Consider the following 18,862-nt stretch of genomic DNA (forward strand, 5'->3'; position numbering starts at 1 on the left):
TTCTGAGGTTGATTTGTAAAGCCTTGAGATTGGTAAACGGCTTTCTTTATTTCCCAGTACACGAGCTGATTCGGTGCTTGTCTGCACTTCGTCAGCTTTAATATATCAATATCATGGTACAGGTTGTCTTAACCCCGGTGCATTGAGTGCGGTCGGTACACCCGTGGAGTCTACCTTTAGAATGAGAATGCGCTCGCAAAGCAATTGTTTTTCCACTCAGACCTTGATGCATGAGGAAAGCCCACATATAGGCGTGTTTAGGCTTTGAATCAGCACGACGAGAGACCGTAGACGGCTACTGATACCACGACGTGATTTGGGTAAGAGTCAGTGTGACTCTTGTGCTTGCAGTATAGCAGGCTGAACTCCTTGAGCCACGTCTAACTTGTCACCAACGAGCTATATACCGTCGTGGGCTCCAAAAGTGGGTCTCAAAATACTTTTGAGATGAGAAAAGGCACGGTTTTTGAGGCTTGTGCAGCGGGGAGGCTGAGATGAATGAGTGTACCCCCCCGATGAGAATGACCAGGCCGCGCATCACCCCAGGCCGCGCATCACCAAGTAAGGGCAACGATGTCTGGTCAGGACTTAGAAAGTCACTGGGCCCGCTCTCATAGAGAATCCCACCTAAAATTGCTTTCATCGTGTCGGTAGCAAACGACGCTTTAGCCCAGAGCTCGTTGAATCTTATTCTTTGTACACGGGAGAGGGCTCCCAGTGCAAGTATGCTAAAATAGATAGCACGTTAATTGTTGAGCGCAGAGCGAAACTCCAGGGACAGTCGTTGCTCATGGAGCGGTCGGTTTTGTGCAGTGGCTTGAGGTGGCAAATGAGTGTGAACCCAATGATGTCCACATTATAGTGGGGCAGGGTGTAACAAAGCAACTACTTTAATATTGTGTACAACCCTTTCGCATTTGGTACAATTTATTAAATTTGGTTACACTGTACAACTGTACAACACTTTATGTAATTATGAATATTCGTGAGACCTAGCATATCAATATTTGGAGAATTGAAACTTCGTTGACTTTTTCGGTTATTGCTCAGCTATTTTTTTTATCTATGGTTAAGTATAATGCTACAAATCTCGTAGTACTTACTGTTTGCCGTAGTGTCTACGCTGGTCGGAGCCCGATAGTGGAAGCATAAAGTCAACATCTCATTAGCTACGACTCTCATTATCTGAGCCAGTATGCGGTACTGAACTCTCTTCAACTCTGATAGAATCGACAACTTGTTGTAGCACTTGTGTGGCAAAGAACCCTTGGTCTCGCCAATGTTGCGATTGAGGTCTTGACGTTGGTTGCAACTACATCAGTGTCTTGCAAGTAAGGCGTTGTTTTGACCGGTCTAGGGTCTAGTATTGAAACCAATTATTAAGGTGTCAAATATGCACATTGAGCTTGATTTCTCGGGCTCGTGGGATGAAGTCTGGGCCGTTTGAACCTGTGCAGATAAGTTGAAAGTCTAGTGTTGAGTTCGATGGTAGTCTTGTAAGGTCTGATTTTCGAGTGGAAGTACATGGAGAGCGCCTGCCAACTTGCCTTAGGAGCAGTACTTGAGCCTGATACTGAGGTGACCAATACTTGATAGCGATCGAAGTGTTGGCGTTTTGATTGTTTGTTCCGGTAATGTTGAAAACTGCAAAACGAACCAGTACAAAAAGTAATATTAGAACCACAACGCGTGTCTCACATTTGTGCCATTAGAAGTAGTAGCGTGATCAAGGCGCAGCTTCTGCATTTAATCTTGGTGTGTACCAGCTTTTGATATGGTGTGTGCTGTTTGGTGAGTTATTCACATACCGGATGTCGTGGGGATGAATTAAGGATGATGGCTTGACATTTGCTGTGCAATCCAAGTCTCTTGCACCTGTGTTGAAAGCATAAGAATTTGGTATTAATTCCTAATACCGTGTTTAGCGTTCGAAGTACATCGAGGCGAGGTAATCCAAATTGGCTGTGTGGACAGCTGTACTTGGTATAGAAGCTTGGTTTTATTGCCGTCTTTCTCATGTCAAGACGTGGAGAGTGTAAAGCGAAATTCATCGGTGAAGATCGCCTAAGGGTGACTAGAGCGACAGACTTTAATTTTATTAATAAAACAGTTCTCAAATTCCACGTGTCATGATCAGGAAGTGAATATTTTTTTTACCACTGATTCCTCTTTGCGTTGACGCGTAGAATGTCGAGTTGCACTCGAATTCCTGACAGAAGACATGTGCTACATAAATTGCCTGATCCAACATGGAGAATTTAATCGGTGGAGCCTGCTAGGGTAAGCCGTTGTCAGCAGTGAGGAGGGTCGCCGCAAATTTTAATTGCAGTACAATGCGGAGTTTCTCTGTTGGAATTTAGCCAATAGCGCGGTCAGTGAAAACGGAAAGGTTTTGCTTTTCATTTATCTTACTTGGGTCTGAGTCCGCTCATCCTAGTTTTGTAAATAGTCAGACCCGTCCGACCTTTCTAACTACTGCACAGAATGACCGCCCAGGAAACCGGACCAATGGGCTCGATTCCCGTAGCTGTCAAACTTGTCGTCGACCCAGTGTTGATGCAGCGGGGCTGCCGTAGCTTTTTGCCTTGAGGAAGCTAAGCTAAGGTCACCAACCTTGCGTTCTGCCCAAGAACCAGTACAAGTGTAGCGGATCGCAACCCGCTACTTCTAAGTACTACAGTCTTAACCAAGGCAAACAAACACTTCTGTTCAAAATCAAAACTGTGTTTAATTGTTTTGGTTGCGGCAGAGCAGCCATATCTAAATTTTTAAGTCCTCCTTCTAAATATAGTAATACCTAATTAATACAGCAAAACCTACTTTAGATTGTAATATCCATTACTACTGGCAATCCTGTTACGTCGTAACTTCTTGCCACGGTGTAGCCACACCACTGTGTGATTACACTAATTGTCTAATACACATCTATGTACGGTTGCACAAGGGAGCTACACTCAATTTCAATTCGAGTCACTTCCATCCCTTAAAGTCTCGAGGGGCCTAGCTTCGATAAAGACCTTGACAATCTCAACTCACTATTACAAACTTGAATCAGATGATTTTGTTGCTACTTCCACCACAGCAGCAAAGTCTAGTGAACAAAAGTCGAATGATACCTAATCTCAAACATATAAAGAATGTTTCGTACCAACCTATTTGCTTAGCTTGGGTTTTACAGAGACAGCTGCTTAGCTGACGTATGTTCAATAACGTCTACCCAATGCACTCATCACGGCAAAATTATACAAAGTTATACACGACAGTCAGTCATTAAGGGAGTATGGCTACGTTTTAGCGGCGGATGCACCTTTGGCAGCTAAACAAGGATTGCAGCCTGAGGATTTTTGTCCTTCAACACTGCTAAACCATGATATGAGCTTAATACTACGATTCGTGCACAGCGGTTGTGGTTCCTTCGCCAAAAAATCAAAGAACAAAGTGAGTTTGTACCCAGCTGATCCATTAGTCACTAGACATCATCAAACGTGCAAAGGCGTTTGAACCACGCGATGGTGAGGCTCGCCATAAAATTCAGATTGGAATTGATGCAAATATAGATAATTGCTAACTGATGCCGATAATGATGCGAAGAGGATTCGCATGGACTACTACAGCAAAATTGTATCTGAAACAGCCATCAAACAATTTGGCACTACTCAGAGTACTGTGCCACATAATTAGCGATTTAGTAATGTCGTTGCAAACTACAAAAAGGTGCTTCATGTGGAAGAAGCGTGTACGTACGCTGCTAGGCAAAGTCGTGCTTTGCAAGCATCCTTTTATCTTTGCTTTGGTACACAGCCAGTGTGACGTCTATTGCACCAACGCTTAGTTGCTCCCAAAATCTACGGTGTTCCGCCTCAAATTGGACAGGGTCTTCAGTTGTTGACCCATCGCCACGTCAAATTTTGGTGGTGAGAGGTCTGAGACTGTCCTACGTGTGGCGGCCAAAAAGTGCATCATTGCTCGCTCACTTAAATGTAAGTCGGCTGTAAACTTGCTCATGCATTTCTTTCTTTAATCGTCGTTAGTATGCGCTAAGGTCGCGTTGAGCTTGTTATAATGCTGCTTTACTGTAATTAATCGAAGATAAATTAATAAAACTATTGAGCGCGGCGTTACACGCGCATCAGCTTATCAAAGTTCACCCACTGTCTCCAAATATAAATGCAATCGACTCTCTTGTATTCATCGTAAAGGCACCCCGGCTTAGGTTACCGAAAGCTCGAAAACGTGCTGCAAGTTGCCCAGCCGACGAATTTAGGTACGTGATAACGTTCGGATCACGTAGAAGCCATATGAGTCACTGCCACAGCGTGCCTCCACTTGTTGGCACAAACTTTGCTTGTGGTCTAAAACCCACGGGTATGTGATTTTCGTTGTACCATTTTTGATCTCTGACATGATTTATTATAGCGATATGATTTCTTACCAGATGATCTTTCAGAAAACTAAATAATCAGGTCGAATTTTGATATTCTTTGTATCTTAAAAAAATATTAGATATCATTCAAAAAGAACAGCTACTATTTTATGTACAAAACGATATGCGTCAATTAAGCCCAACGGGTCCAGCCAAACAAGCAATTATTTTTACCAGTGCTCTGTGAAGATTGATCTAGAGAAGAGTCAATTGTGACATTAACGTCACCTTTGACTATGCATGCAGCTTGGTCATCTTCATCTGAGTCATCGAGGATGAAGTGAGTGGCAAGTGCGCGAAAGTCGCCAACTTTTGGGATTTGATATTATGCGTAAGAAACACGAATATACACGGTTTGGTTACTTAGCGTAATTTTGCGCAATAAATAACGATTGCTTGATAGATCCTTGTAAGCTTGTTCAGTGAGATTTTCAATATTGCCAGACTATGAGGCTAACGATGACATAAGGCCCACGCCATATCTCTCGTTTAAAACAGGAGGTGTAGTGTCCGACCAAAAGCAGCGCGTTTCTGTGTCAGATTGTGAATGTAGTGCTCGCTGGTCCGCAGCTTCTCTGCTGAAATTTGTCTCTTGAGACGCGAACAGCTAGTCTCTTAAGAGAAATCACCGATACAAAAGAAAGTTTGGTCAATCACGTTTATAGAGACACCACTAAAGGCCCAAGCATATCTAGAGATGATGTTGACCAATCTAGAGGACATTTTCTCCATCGTATCAGGCAACTAGATTGTTGCTAAGCCGTGAGGTAAGTCATCTGCGACTGTTGATGATACTGATCGTCAACGCTTCCATTTGGGCTAAACAGAGAGGGTTTAACCACCCCAGCGCAAATGAAAGAATGACGAAGTCGTTTGGGGAATAGTAGTGGTCCGGGCAGTGCTTGAATTTTCACTGGATCGATATACATATATACCTGACGCAAATAACATATCGGAAAAAGTCACTGATGTTACTTTGTTAAAAATCGGTTCGAAGTTAGCTTCTTGAACCATAGCCGCAAAGAAGTGTACCACAATAATCGAATCTATGTCACAGTGCTTCCGCAAACAATTTTGATACTCCAGAGATCCGTTTTTGTTAGTCATTGGACGAAACACTGTGGAGCCCTAAGAAGTTGACAGATTGATGGAAGCTGAAAATGGGGTCAAAACATGCTGGCTAAGCTTGAGTATTTGCCAATAAGACTTTGTGTGATGCCATTTTAAGAACAATGACATGTAGGAGTTCTTCTACTAAAATTTCTTTCACTTTACGAGCAAGGGTACGTACATGTTTTCGTTTAGGAGCTTCCTTCTCATACCGTAGAAGCTCAAGCGAGGCAGTGAGCCCAGATATTATAGAAAATCTCCCATCGTCATCTCCATTTTGCTTAACGCCTTCTGGATCAACATAAGTGGAAGTAAGTAGCAAGTTTGCGATAATGGAAAAAAGTATACCAGCGAGTTGGGGTCCTTTACTTCGCACTCGAGCTCACAGGGAACAAGGCCTGCTGGATCGAAGAACATGCCGCCAGATAATGATATTGGATTGTGAATGTTAAAAGCGTTTCCGGTCAAGTGAACATAATACGGCATCAACGTCAATGCGCTTTACCTTAGCACCTGTCCGAGCAGACGCACGACAGTTGCGTAGAACCTGAGTAGATGGCTCATCTAGGTCAATTGCAACCCGAGTCCAAAATTTTGGCTCGTTGGAGTCTTAAATTTCAGTTTGATGACCGGCTGCGTCGTCACTTCCATTTATACTTTCATCAGAAGTTTCGGGGTCAGCGATGGGGAGGCCTCAGAGATGGCAGCCTTACCCAATTAAGTTTGCGTAGCCTGTGCTACATAAAGCGCGGCTTTCTTGTTAGAATAAATCTCGCAAGTGGCTTGCTGTTTGGTTTTGCATGAGCCCAGTTAGACAGCCGACACTGTTTCGCCCCCGGATTTCACTTGATCATGTACGTGCGTCCGAGTAATCATGCCAGGTCCGGCTCCTCGTAGCACAAACCAGTTGTATGATTGCCTGGTCGGAAACGTCATTCTGAAGACGGGTTAGATTCACAAAGTACAGTTTGTCGGACTCGGAATACTTCCGGATCGTGATGCCCACGACACAAAGTGTGTGCCGCTAGCTACCCAACCTCATCAACGCGTCATATGACGAGCATCTGAAAATGATGCCTTGATACCTGTAAGCAAAGCTGAACAAGACACCGCAGTTTGGCTAATAGAAGTCAGATAGTTTAAGATTGCGTCTTGCTGTTACTCGGCGGTGAGACGAGCAGCCGGAATGTTCGTACAGCTCTTTGCGGCCACCGGCGTAGGGTCCGTGATAAGCTCAGCAAATCTGTGTCTTTAATCGTTGAGCTGTTCCCAGAAAAAAAATCAATGTTTGTCCAAAATTGAGAGTTGTCATGAACCCAGCGTTGTGCAGATTTCTAGCTGCTAAGTGACGTTGTGCCGTCTGCCGCGGTCGGTGTTGCCATACATCTAGCTGTACCAATCATCATTATTAAGATAATGGCCGGACACTTGATGCACTTGATGCCAGAGTCTAGAACTGATGCAGCCAGGCAGATCGACTGTGCTTGGCATAAAAACTACTCGCAGTCTGAAAGACAAACTTGGGATCGAAGCAACCAGTGAAAAAAAAGAATCACAGTCTAAGGATGCATTGGCCGATAAGAGGGAATTAGTACGACTGACACTCAAAGATTTACGTACCTCAGTCGAGAATACGCGGGTGACTAACTGCAGTTAAAGTGCAAGCGCGAACTTTGAGGGTTTATCCACACAACTTCACGAGAATTTCACCGTAAGCTACGCAACGCAAAGTGTACCTGAAGACCCGGTGTATTGCAACTGCATTCTTTCGCTACGATATTTGCCATGAGTGGAGATTCTAACGTCCTCTCGATCTAATACGTAGCACACAAGAAGTCAGAGAATGAACGCGAAAATGTGTAGAAAGGCGTGGAAGGCTATAGTTGAGTAGGCGGGACGGCAACACGGTGTGCGAGGCACAAGTCGGTGGTAGCAGTAACCGCAATTCAAAGTTGCACGAGACGAGGTCGCAAAAGTGTAGAAAGTAGACGCGACGATTGGGCTTGAGACGGCCGAAGCAAAAGACAGTCGTGACGGAAAATTTAGCTTATGCGTAATCAGAGGGGGCTTTTCTTGCACTCTTGCGTAAGAGAAGAAAAATTAGGGGGTTATTTATCGGTATCTGGGAGGAGGATGGGATTTCCTAATGAGAGGCTCTAGGCTTGCTAAACTGTTAGACAATGAACATATATTATGAGTATTAGCTCGAACAATTTAAAAATCGAATACATCTACTCTTGGAAAAGTAGAGCAGACTAAAAGTGACGGTGACCTTAAAGCTATTGGTTTCGCTCCTGCGAGGAGCGCACAAACTCAATTTATTTGTATTTGTTAACGCGGTCTCTTTAAGTTGAAGCTTCCATCCTTTGTGCAGATTGCACGGCAACTCCATCGCAACAGTTTTGTGCAATTGTGAGGATTGAGATTTACCAAAGTATTGTTACTAATGACAACGATTGAAGGTGAGGTCTGTGGTACGTGTGGGCTAGTCAAGCAATACAGATAGTTATTATAGTAAACGTATAATTTGTGTTAAGTTTGAATAGTTGACATGTGTCAATAAATCAGGTAACTACTTCTTTGAGACCCTTTGTTCTGCGCAAAAAAGCACACTTTAAAAGTCAAAGTTCCTTCTACACAAAACCCTGTTGAGCGCAGCCCTAATCGTAAATACATGTTGGTTGACCCGTAAGAGACGTGACAGTCAACAATTCATTGTAATTACGTCTTCAAGCTTTTCCTACTTCAAGTAGGTCAGTGTGCCAACATGATACTATACAAAACTGTCCTAATCTTCGTCTGAATGAGAAACTTGCTAACTTTTGAAACTTCCTGACTTCATTCTTCGGCACTTGAGTAATAATGGGAACAATCATGATAAAATTTTGCTCTGGGCTGAGCTCCATCGCTAGGCATAAATATCAGCGGTCATTCAAGCATTCTAGAAACACAAGTCCAGCCAAGGAACCACGTCTTCCTCGTCATTTAAAGGAGACAATGGTACCTCCCATGCACCTGGCTCCACATTAGCAAGGCCCATAAGCACCTCATTATCAAAGCTGCCCGAATTTGTTAAGTCTTGACTTGACAACAGAGGCGACGACACAACGTTCTGCGAGTCGTCAACCTTTAGACAGTCGCGTGAAACCATTGCGCATTTATTTTGATTGACGACATTACACAAGCGATCATCAATCTGGCCTGACGAGATGTTACAGTCATCCGTGAGAAAATCCTGGATGTCAATGTCCAACGGAGCAGACAAGGTGCTCGGCGCCTTAGACAGACTCGTGTCTATCAAATCACCGAGCAAATCATTCTTCATATTTATTGTTGATGAAAACGGAAACACGACGTCCAAATCTTTCTTTGACATACTTTCACTCAAGCAAGAGCCATTCAGATCCACAGAAGGTGGGCAAGTCTGAGTCAAAATAGGCTTGAGTGCCGGTGACATGTTGTCTAACACAGCGGACTTTGCCATTGGGGAGTAGCACGCGGCAAGTAGACTCAATGGCGTCGGGGTCATTCTTGGAGTCTGAACACCGCTCATGGGCGCTACAACAATATTTGATTCGGGCGCCTTATTGCTGGAATTAGCTATAGGATCAAACCATGGGTCCTTGGCTTTACCGGCTCCACGACGCTTTATGTGCACGAGTAGATCGGGTCGATCTTTCCGAAAATATGATTGTTGATAGATAGTCAGCTGACCTTCCTGAACGCGATAAAAGCTGTAGAAGTTTAGCTGGCGAATCAGACTTGAAAAGCGTCGATGGCGAAAGTACTTTGGAAGACAATGCTCAGCCATCATCTTCGGATCTACGATGCAGAAGGCACTGCCACCTGTAGCAACACATTCATAAACGTAAGCGTCTCGCAATAATAACAAAGGATAAAATTAGTAGTCATGTACCTCGACACCACGATACAATTGTAGAAGGTTCGGTGTCAACCATTCGAAAAAGTTTACTGACAAAAGACCCTGAAGTACAGCAATCGCGGGGAATCGAGCACTTATCGCTAAAATGTTGCATGCTTTGAGCGCGCGGGCGACGGTTGCTGGCAGGATTGCTTGGTGCAAGTGCGTTGCTGTGAGCGGACGATGTGTCCATCATGTTGTGTTTGGATGCAAGTAACTGAGTGTTATGGCGTTGTGTGTTGATGTTCGTGATGAATGCCTGAATGTAAGTGACCTGCGGCTTGGCTGTATTTTTACTAAGTGAGGCCTTGAAAAAATTCAGTGCAGCAGCTGGCGGTTTCCAGCACTTTTTCGCCCATCGCAGCAAATTTCGACCAATCGCAAAAGGCAAACCACCCATCTTCAATATCGTAAGCAGCCAGCTTTGATTGGTCCAAATCGTTGAAGCAATAAGACGCAGTTACTGCGCAATCCTTTCATACCTTCATGATTGAAGACATTCTTTCTATATGTAGAACCAAACAGCTAGTCTTGATTTTACTTGCAGCACGTAAGCATTTGGACATCTGGTCATCCTTAAAAGCTCCAACTTTTTCAGAATGTAAAGACACAGCGACAGTTACTACATTCATTGAGTCACAGCGCAATTTCTCTACACCAATGGTCAAAATGGGTGCGCTTGCCCCAATTTCTTATCAAACACATACTTTTGATCTCGTCAACTCTCTCATCCAAAACTTTGTAAGACCTTATCCCATACACGACTTGATTGATGTAATACGGTTGAAATTATAGCTGTAAAACTTCAGGATATACTCCAGTACATTACAACACATAAACTCGAAGTAGTCTGCGACATGCTATGCAGCTGATGTAGCAATTTCATACCTGAAAGCATTTTCTGGAGACTGTTCAGAAAAAATCAATCAGGTAATACCATAATCCTTTTCTGGTGTATCGACACTTAAAACGCATCGACGAAGCGTTCAATAAACGACTGCGGCGAAACTGGGTGTTAATACCCCGGTGTTAATGTGAAGTGACAGGAAGTGAAGGTATAATTTATAAGATATAATAAGGTCACCTAAACCTTTTAAAACAAGAACCTCCATCTTTCTGATTAGCATATATTGCACCTATTTTGTAAGCAATTGCATCTTGGTAGATACCATTCTAGTTTGGTAACATGACATTCTAATGTCTTACGCTCATCGAGGGTTTGCGCTAGAAACATGTTCGGTAAGTTCCAGTACTCTATTTGTGATTTAGCGCGGGCTCTTGCATTGTGAGTGCATGCATATAACAGGTACGAGCGGTCGTGACAACGGCGTGTCGTTCAAGTAGCACGGATCGCATTAACAACGCACACAGGTGATGTTGTACGCTTTAAGCGATTGGCTGACTATTTTGAAAGTATATAAATTTTAAAATATCGTTACAGAGGTATGTACGTAATACTATCTTTGCAGCTTCATCCTCTTTTCGAGCTTTAATTCCGATACTTCAATACATATGAATATCTAAAATCTTATCAAAAAATGCAATTTGAATTTTGCACAATTGTACCGTATTTTTTTACTATTTATATCTATTGTGTAAGGAGTTGGTAGTAATGTTTACCTCATTACACCCTATCCACTAAGATGAGAACCCATTGGGGTCCGCATTTTTTGAGGTACTGTGCAAACGTGGCTGCTTCACGAGTTTCAACCCATCATCTGCACTCAAACGTTCCTGCAAACTCATAGAATACTTGCATCGGGAGTATTATCCTGCACGCCGAAAGAAATCACAAAACAAACCTCCACGAAAGGCGCGGACGAACTTTTTCGCCGCAGCTTTTACACGCATATGCGTGTGGGGCCTTTTGCGCGCGCACCTATAGTGAAACGAGTGCTAGAAAATTTTGCGAGCATCCCGCAGGTTATCTCTTCCTAGTAGATCTGCGCTTAAAGCAGCAGCGGTTGGGTAGAGTTGTACAACCGATGAGAAATGGAAATTGGATTCTTGAAGATGACGAAAGTGCCGATGACAATCGCTCTCAGATTGCGCTTTTGGTGAGGATCACTTACCGTCTCTCCCGTCTTAAGGCCTTACAAATTAGCTTCAAAATTCGAACGTCCATCTGAAGGCGTCGTTTCATGTACGAACTATCAAGCTCAACGCGACCGTCGATGTGGCAAAACATCACCCAAAGCACCTGTATCTTTCGTCTCCATGAGACAGTTGTAAAAGCTGCCCACCCAGGGTTATCCTTGAAGTCGGTCGCGATTTACATGTGAAGGCGCGCCGCGACGGGCGACATCGTAACTTCTCTTATGCAGATAGGTTCGAGGGTGCACCAAATTGTTAGGGGCCACGGCACTGGGGAAGCTTTGCCGAGGTAAACCCCGAACTCAAATGAAGGATGCGCCAATAACTCCAACAGATTCGAATTTCAGACTTGATGTATCGCCAGCCATCACTAAACTTCCTTCGTACCCCTTGCTTATCAAGCAATGCCGTAGGAGGTCAACTCTCCTGCGGATGGCTCTCGCAAGCTTTCTCACTTGTGGTGGCTCGTCGATTTGCGAAGCGTCTCGGCCTGCTTCGAGGCTAAGATGATCTAATCTCAGATTTGCTGTCTGTGCTTCTCCATCGCACTACCTAGCATAACTCAATCGCTTCTCCGCTACGGCTGCGAGTGGCTCAATGCAGCGCGGTTGCAACTTAATGTATAGACCACTGACACATCAGCTTGAATCAAATACCTTTCACCCTATCTTCAAAGGTGTTCCACTCGCTGCAGGCATCGTTGTGTTGCTTTTTATGTCCTGGTTCTGAGTCGTAACGTTGCGCAACATGCGCAAGCAGCTGAGTCTCATTAAATAGAATTATTCATTGTGTCATAAAGTGTAGCAGAGCTGATATCAGCAGGACAAATTTAATTGACAGTCTCTACCCCACAAAGCTCGATTCCATCTCACAGCGGTGTCAAGGCACCGGGGTTGTATCACCATCAATAAAATATGGGATAAAGCTTGTGCAGGCATGCACAGCATTTATTCCAGCATAATGAGTGAGAGCGACTCACTCGATCATCGCGGTCTCTCCTCACGAGTGTTTCGAAACATATGCCCGTTGACGCGACTCATACGATCAGTCTCACTATCTACATGAGATAGCCAGAGATTGATATATTTAATCTGGCGCCAAGAGCCTTAAATGAATTTACCAAATCACCGCTGTAAAGCGCAAAAAAAACACTTCTACCGGCAAGCCAGGCTGGTAAAAGTTTGCTGAGGAGCAGCTTCGCTGTATCCTTAACGATCACAGTTTTTTGGCAACAGCGAGATAAACTACCTTGCACAGACGGCCCACGAAGATTGCGATCCAGGTATTACCAGATGCGTCTTTCCAAAAAGCCAACGTAAATTCATACTGACGAACCGACCGCCAGCATTTTGCAGAACCGGCAGACTGGTCATAGGTGCCGCCGCGTGTGGCGAGTGCTTAACCCGTTGACACATTTCGCGCGTGCGTACATATGTGCCTACTCACTTATACATGTTCGATCACCAATGAATGGCGTCCGCCAAGCAACACGTCTTTCTCTTGTGTGGCTACCCAAAGGAGTTCCACACTTCCCTATTTGCCATTTCCCACGCAAGCGTGCAAGAAAAAGCCATCCCGCCCGACTACGCACAAGCCCAATTTATCCGCCGATCTCTGCCTCTGTGTTTACCTCGGCCGCCTCGAACACGTTCGTTGGGCCTGCTACCTAAGACCCTTCGAGACCACTCCTCTCGACAGCTTTAACTTCGCGGTTACTGCTGCCACTGACTTGCGCATCCCATCCCGTGTCACCGCCCCGCCTACTCAAAGTAGCCTATCGCGCCTTTCTACATTTTTTCTTGATTTTCTGTGCGACCTGCATTTGATTGAGAGGACACAAAACCACCTCTCAAGAGATTTAAAAGTGTAGTTCGTAGATACGGACTGCAGTGCAATACACCGTGAATTTAGATACGCTTTGCGTTGCGTAACTCACGGTTGAAATTCTCGTGACTTTGTGTGGAAAAGTCTTCAAAGCTTACGTTTGCACTAGTCGTTCGCATAGACTACGACTACACACAGTAAAGCGTCTGTTACGTTGTTAGTCGGACTAGCTCCTTCTTATCAGCCAAAGCGATCTTATACTGTGGCGTTTTCAGCTCACTGGTCGCTTTGATTCTGCTTTTGCCTTTTAGATCTTTATTAAACGTTTGGGCAGTTTTTATTCCCAACTCAGTCGATCTGCTCAGCTGCAACTAACGGTGAGCGTCTGACATGGTTGTTGTGACACACACACCGCTTCAGCGCTGCCTTCGGTGCGCCAAGCGGCACGTCACCCTCGTCCGATTAGACCACCGGCTCCTCATCGCTTGGTGCCGGATGATAACGCCTTCGAAAACTTCATTGCAAGGTTCAACGACCCGACGACTTCCAACGAATGGCGCTGCCAAAAAGAACTTGCGCCACTTCCACCTCCTGTGATGCAAAGAAGTGCACGCGCATGTACATCCCAGCTGCACGTTTAGCAGCTGCGCGTAATATAGACGAGCTATATGTATCCAGGCGGATTACCAGCCAGAAATATGGCGTAAGTATTTACACCTGTGTTGTGTGCGGGACTTTTCTCGCGTCCCTCATCAAGATATTGGCTTTGTTTGCACGTCAGACGAGGCACTTCGATGTCTCGGGGGTGTTATGCTCAAGGTATGCGATACGTTTGTGACCATACAAAAGTATTCGCTCTTCGACAAGTTGTACTTCGTTGATCTGCAACGACTTCTGTTCAACGTACCCGTCCGCGACATATACAACTGATTTGTTAATCGCAACGCTAGACACGGCGACGCATGATCACGGCATGCTCAAGTCAAGAATTCGCACCGTATACTCTAATGTTGTCTTGTTCCCACCTGGCTTGTTTGAGCTAGACGGGGAACCCTTACGGGAAATCTACTTCGACTTAAACGACAAGCCATGTCAACATCGTTTCCACAAGCACAATCGTGTACACCTGTCGTTGCTCTTCCCATCCACATGCAAGCCATCCGATGAATCAGACGCTAGTATGCTGGGAAGAGAGACAGTACACGCGCCTGCTGCTGTTCAAACGCATATGGACTCTTCACCTAGCTCTGCGATACCGGACTACTTGTCTGTCACTGTAACACCAAATGTTGCATTGGGATCGGTTCTTTACTCAGTGATTTCATCGCTGTCGGACAAGCCATGACGATCTGGATGGATAGGGACTTCAATTATCAGGTAGTAAGACACCGCGGCCTATCCGCATCAAGGTCGGCCAGGTCACGGGCTCTTATAGTAATTCCTGGTACAGCGCTTGCTGATGCACCTGAATGGAAGATGGTACAGCACTCACAATATGGAATACTTAATCGCAATAGGGCAAATTTATCGAGGCAGGAACGCCTGTTCTATGTGACTTGGCTATTGACATTCAGGACTCCTCTGCATTAAGCTACTCATCACCGGTACACCCCACTACTATGAAATTCTACTTGCGGATAATTCTGACCACCGGATGTTGATCTGCGTATTGGCGAACAAGAAAATGTGAGGAGATCCACGTGAGTTTTACTACCGCCATGTCTCTCATTCGTATGTCTTCATTTTGCGTACGTAAATATGCACGCCGGATGCAGCTCAAAGTTGAACAAGTTACTACAGCGGAGCTCGACAGCATAATCGCCGAGTTCATTGCGATAAATGTACTTAACTTCGCATCTCATGAAGATATGCTGGCGATTATTCAAGCGCAACCTGCGTTCTTTCGTCAACTGTTCAAAATCTCGCTTCACGGCAGCAACATATAGTGACAGATCATGCGATCTATCGCACCATTTGTGCACTACCGGCTTCAACTGGACAACCGGTAGACGTTTTGTCTCGGTTACGCTCTCGTTTTAGTGACAAGCTGCCTAATTCCGATGCGATATTAAAGACAATTTTTGGATGAAGAGGCACGGTATGCAGCATGTATCTGCACATTAAGTAACTTATTCTTGATCGTCGCGCCCTCTGTTCACGTCATCCATTGAAGGTACAAGCGTTGTTTCCGCAACACTTGGTCCCAAGACGGATTCAACGTGCCCCATTTTTATCATCGAGAAATCTTATTTTGATGTGCATCGCACGTTCAGATGTTGCTGAACATCTTCGTGATCGCATTACCACAACTCCACATGTTTTTACGGTGCTCAAGTACCTTAGCAACCAGGTTTTATCTATTACGGTTGAGACCATGTAAAACGCTTTCAACATTAAAGAAGATTGAATTTTGCTAAACATGAATGGGATAAACAAACCTTCACTCAGTCTATATGAGCGTATCAGTTGGCTGCGTTTTTCAAGAGACGAAGCTAACTAAAGAAGATTCTATGCAAACGAACGAGCACTTTGTACACGTAGCGAACTCTGGAGCAAGCTGCTTTTGATCTGATTCTAAATCCCCAACATTCAAGGGGCGGCATGGAGTGGGACTTGCGTTAACTGGCGTCTACAAAACGGAATTACAACACACATGTGTTAACCATTACTTCGAGCAACACTTGGAGGCGATTTGGTATGCCTACACGTAGTGTATGCACCTGATGAGCCCATATTTTGTGAGGATTTCTTTAGGACTTCTCCTGTTCTCTTTGAGGCAATGGACCGCGATTTGAATACGGTCGACATTATCAGACACATTGTTGTAGGAGATTCAAACATAACTATGGATGATTACCTGGGCCAGACGGTTGCAGATCGGCCGCATCTGCAACGATGTCAAGACGAAGTCGAGTATTGGCTTGGGAAACTGGGTTTAGTTGATACCTGGCGCTAACTTGGGAGTACACCAGTTCTTCACTTAAAAGTCGTTTGAACTATCGTTTTGTTACGGCTGTCCAACATTAAGACAACCTGATATCAGTTTGACGTGATCGCAAGAAGCATACTAAAAATCACTTACTAGCCTGCCCAGCGCAGCGAAAGTCACCTCTTGAGATGTCCAACTTGGCTTTACAACGGTACCGAGCAACTTCAGATCAAACACTAGCTAACCGTATCAAGAAGTTCCCGGGGGCAAATCCAGGTTGCCTTCTTGACGAGCAGAAACGGGCTGACTGCATATACCTTCAACGACGTTGGAAGGAACTTTGGCAAGCAGGCAAAGGAGTGATGAGTGCAAAGATAAGTGTAGTTAACGCAGCCGACTTGGTCGGTATCTTACCTACATAAATGGACAAAAACGCGTCAAGATGGTCTTACGTCTCATCAAGATGATCCAAAAGCACGAAATGAGTATAGAAAGTTTGCCGCGGACTTACACTTAAGTGAACGAGCAATAATTCTTTCGCGCCCCTCTGTCAGATTGCCTTTGTTCACCAATCACGGAGTTGGCTAACGAAGATGTAACGTTACTCATGACAAATCAGCAATTGCTGCAGGCCGCCGTAAATATTGAGACAGGATCTTATAGTCCACGTCCGCTGACTTGTTAAACCAGCGGTCTTTAACTTATCAGCCACTTCAATTTGATACATTGCTGCAACATACACAGTCCCGGTTGTCACCAGAGCAAACAAGCTCTGCTTGACGCCTCAATCACAGCAAACGACATATGCTGGGCAAATATGGCATGAAATAGTAAATGTTCAGGTCCAGACGGTTTACCGATTGAATATTGCAAGCTTAACACGAGTCTGAGGGGACGAAGTTCTGAAATCATATACAGCAGTCAGTTGGAAAAGGGAAAAACGACCAAGTTTTAAGGACTGACTCACCTCTCCCTACTATACAAGTCCGGTGATCGCACTATACAACTTGAGACCGCTTACACTTCTCAAACACGACGCCAAACTGGGACCAAAGATCCTACAGTGGCGCTTGGGTTAAGTTCTACATTCTATCATCCATGAAGACCAAAGTGGCTTCGTTCCAGGGCGGTCTATTCGTCACTCATTACTTCGCCTTCAAGATCTGCAGGAAATTTGGAAAACAAAGTACCTAGATGCGTGTGCGGTACTTTTAGATTTTGTCGATGCATTTGTTACTGTCCTTTGGCCTGCTTTGAAAATGGTGGTTCACCACTTATGATTTGGTGCGACTTTCCGTGCATGGGTGAAGACCTCCTACAAAAAAACATCTGTCCGTCATCTACTTCATGGCTGCGCTAGTGACCCCTTTTTTACTGGGCGTAGGTATCAGACAAGGAGGTCTTATAACACCTGGTCTCTTTGATGTTTTCATCGAGTAGACGACACAGACATGCCTTAATTGTTACTAGCGTTTGCTGACGGTTGCACCGGAATATTGTCTAATCTCGACGACACCGATGAGATTCTGTGTCTTGTTCAAAACTACGCGTATACTGCTGATTTACGGCTCAATGTTACAAAAACAGACATCATGCCGTTTTCACAGCATGTATGCAATCATAAGCTCGTTGAGTTACGAAGGCGAACTGGAGTCAAATTGTTGTCATTGTGAGAGACAGTCCGGCTTCTTTGTGTAGTACAAGGAGCAACCGTTACACCGGAACAACGAAATTACGTGGTAATAAGAAGTAACAAACTCAGTGTGCTCTTTGGAAATACCGTGCAAGAACGCTACGAGGAAAGGTTATCATACTGCAAAGTATCATCTTACCGGTGCTATGGTACACGGCGAGTGTTTCTATGACACCTTTGCCTATTCTGAAGCAAATTGACATTATGAAACGCAATTTTGTTAGCGCAAATGACACATATGCGTAATCAGCTCGCCCCGACAGATCTGATAAAGAGTGGATATATATAAGTGCTAAAGAGGGTGGTCTTGGGCTTACTGCACCGAAAGCTTTGATTGACGCCATGCACCTAAAGTGCTACACGACTGCATTGCAGCCACAGTTGCCACATGAAACGAGTCTCGCTGAATGTCACCGGCATCGACTTTCTTTTCCATGACTTGACAACCATTAGGAGAATACTACGACATAGTATACTCCAGTATGCACTGAGATTACTGGAATCACCTACCTGATGACTGAAGAAGCACATAAAAGCTTTGGGCTGCTTTACATAGCTCACAAGGCACACCCAACTGGAAGTTGAATTCGCAGACAAATGCCGTTTTGGGACAGCCCCCATTTCACGTTTGGGGAGATGAAGGCACCCTTACGCAGTGTTAGCCCGGAGTCGGTTGATAAGATTATGGAGTTAGGCTTTAACTGACTTGGAGACATTGTGAAGTTTATGGATACATTTGCTACAATGGATATACTATGGCTACTACTGAATGCGGATGACTTCGCAAGCCCAACTTCACTTACTCGCTTAGTGAGTGAAATTAACTGTCCCAGGAGACTCTCCATTGTACGGCATTCACGACCATAC

The 18,862-nt window shown here is 44.7% G+C and overlaps 3 protein-coding genes across 3 annotated transcripts; 1 reads left to right on the forward strand and 2 right to left on the reverse strand.

The window, feature by feature from the left end:
* Window positions 1–5,178: 5,178 nt before the first annotated feature.
* On the reverse strand, window positions 5,179–5,950 carry PHALS_01513 (uncharacterized protein; the record flags this gene model as incomplete). The annotated part of the gene is made up of 4 exons (XM_024715917.1): window positions 5,179–5,358; window positions 5,435–5,551; window positions 5,715–5,813; window positions 5,882–5,950. The coding sequence occupies 4 exons, from the start codon at window positions 5,948–5,950 to the stop codon at window positions 5,179–5,181; spliced, it is 465 nt and encodes a 154-aa protein (XP_024581567.1).
* A 2,524-nt stretch (window positions 5,951–8,474) lies between these two features.
* On the reverse strand, window positions 8,475–9,855 carry PHALS_01514 (heat shock transcription factor; the record flags this gene model as incomplete). The annotated part of the gene is made up of 2 exons (XM_024715918.1): window positions 8,475–9,379; window positions 9,450–9,855. 2 exons carry the CDS (start codon window positions 9,853–9,855, stop codon window positions 8,475–8,477), a joined length of 1,311 nt encoding a protein of 436 aa, XP_024581568.1.
* Window positions 9,856–13,763: 3,908 nt separating this feature from the next.
* PHALS_01515 (uncharacterized protein) lies at window positions 13,764–14,014 on the forward strand (the record flags this gene model as incomplete). Its single annotated transcript, XM_024715919.1, has 2 exons — window positions 13,764–13,804; window positions 13,840–14,014. The coding sequence occupies 2 exons, from the start codon at window positions 13,764–13,766 to the stop codon at window positions 14,012–14,014; spliced, it is 216 nt and encodes a 71-aa protein (XP_024581569.1).
* Between the last annotated feature and the right edge of the window lie 4,848 nt (window positions 14,015–18,862).

Source organism: Plasmopara halstedii, assembly GCF_900000015.1.
Source record: "Plasmopara halstedii genome assembly, contig: Scaffold_1561, whole genome shotgun sequence".
Classification (NCBI taxonomy): Eukaryota; Oomycota; class Peronosporomycetes; order Peronosporales; family Peronosporaceae; genus Plasmopara; species Plasmopara halstedii.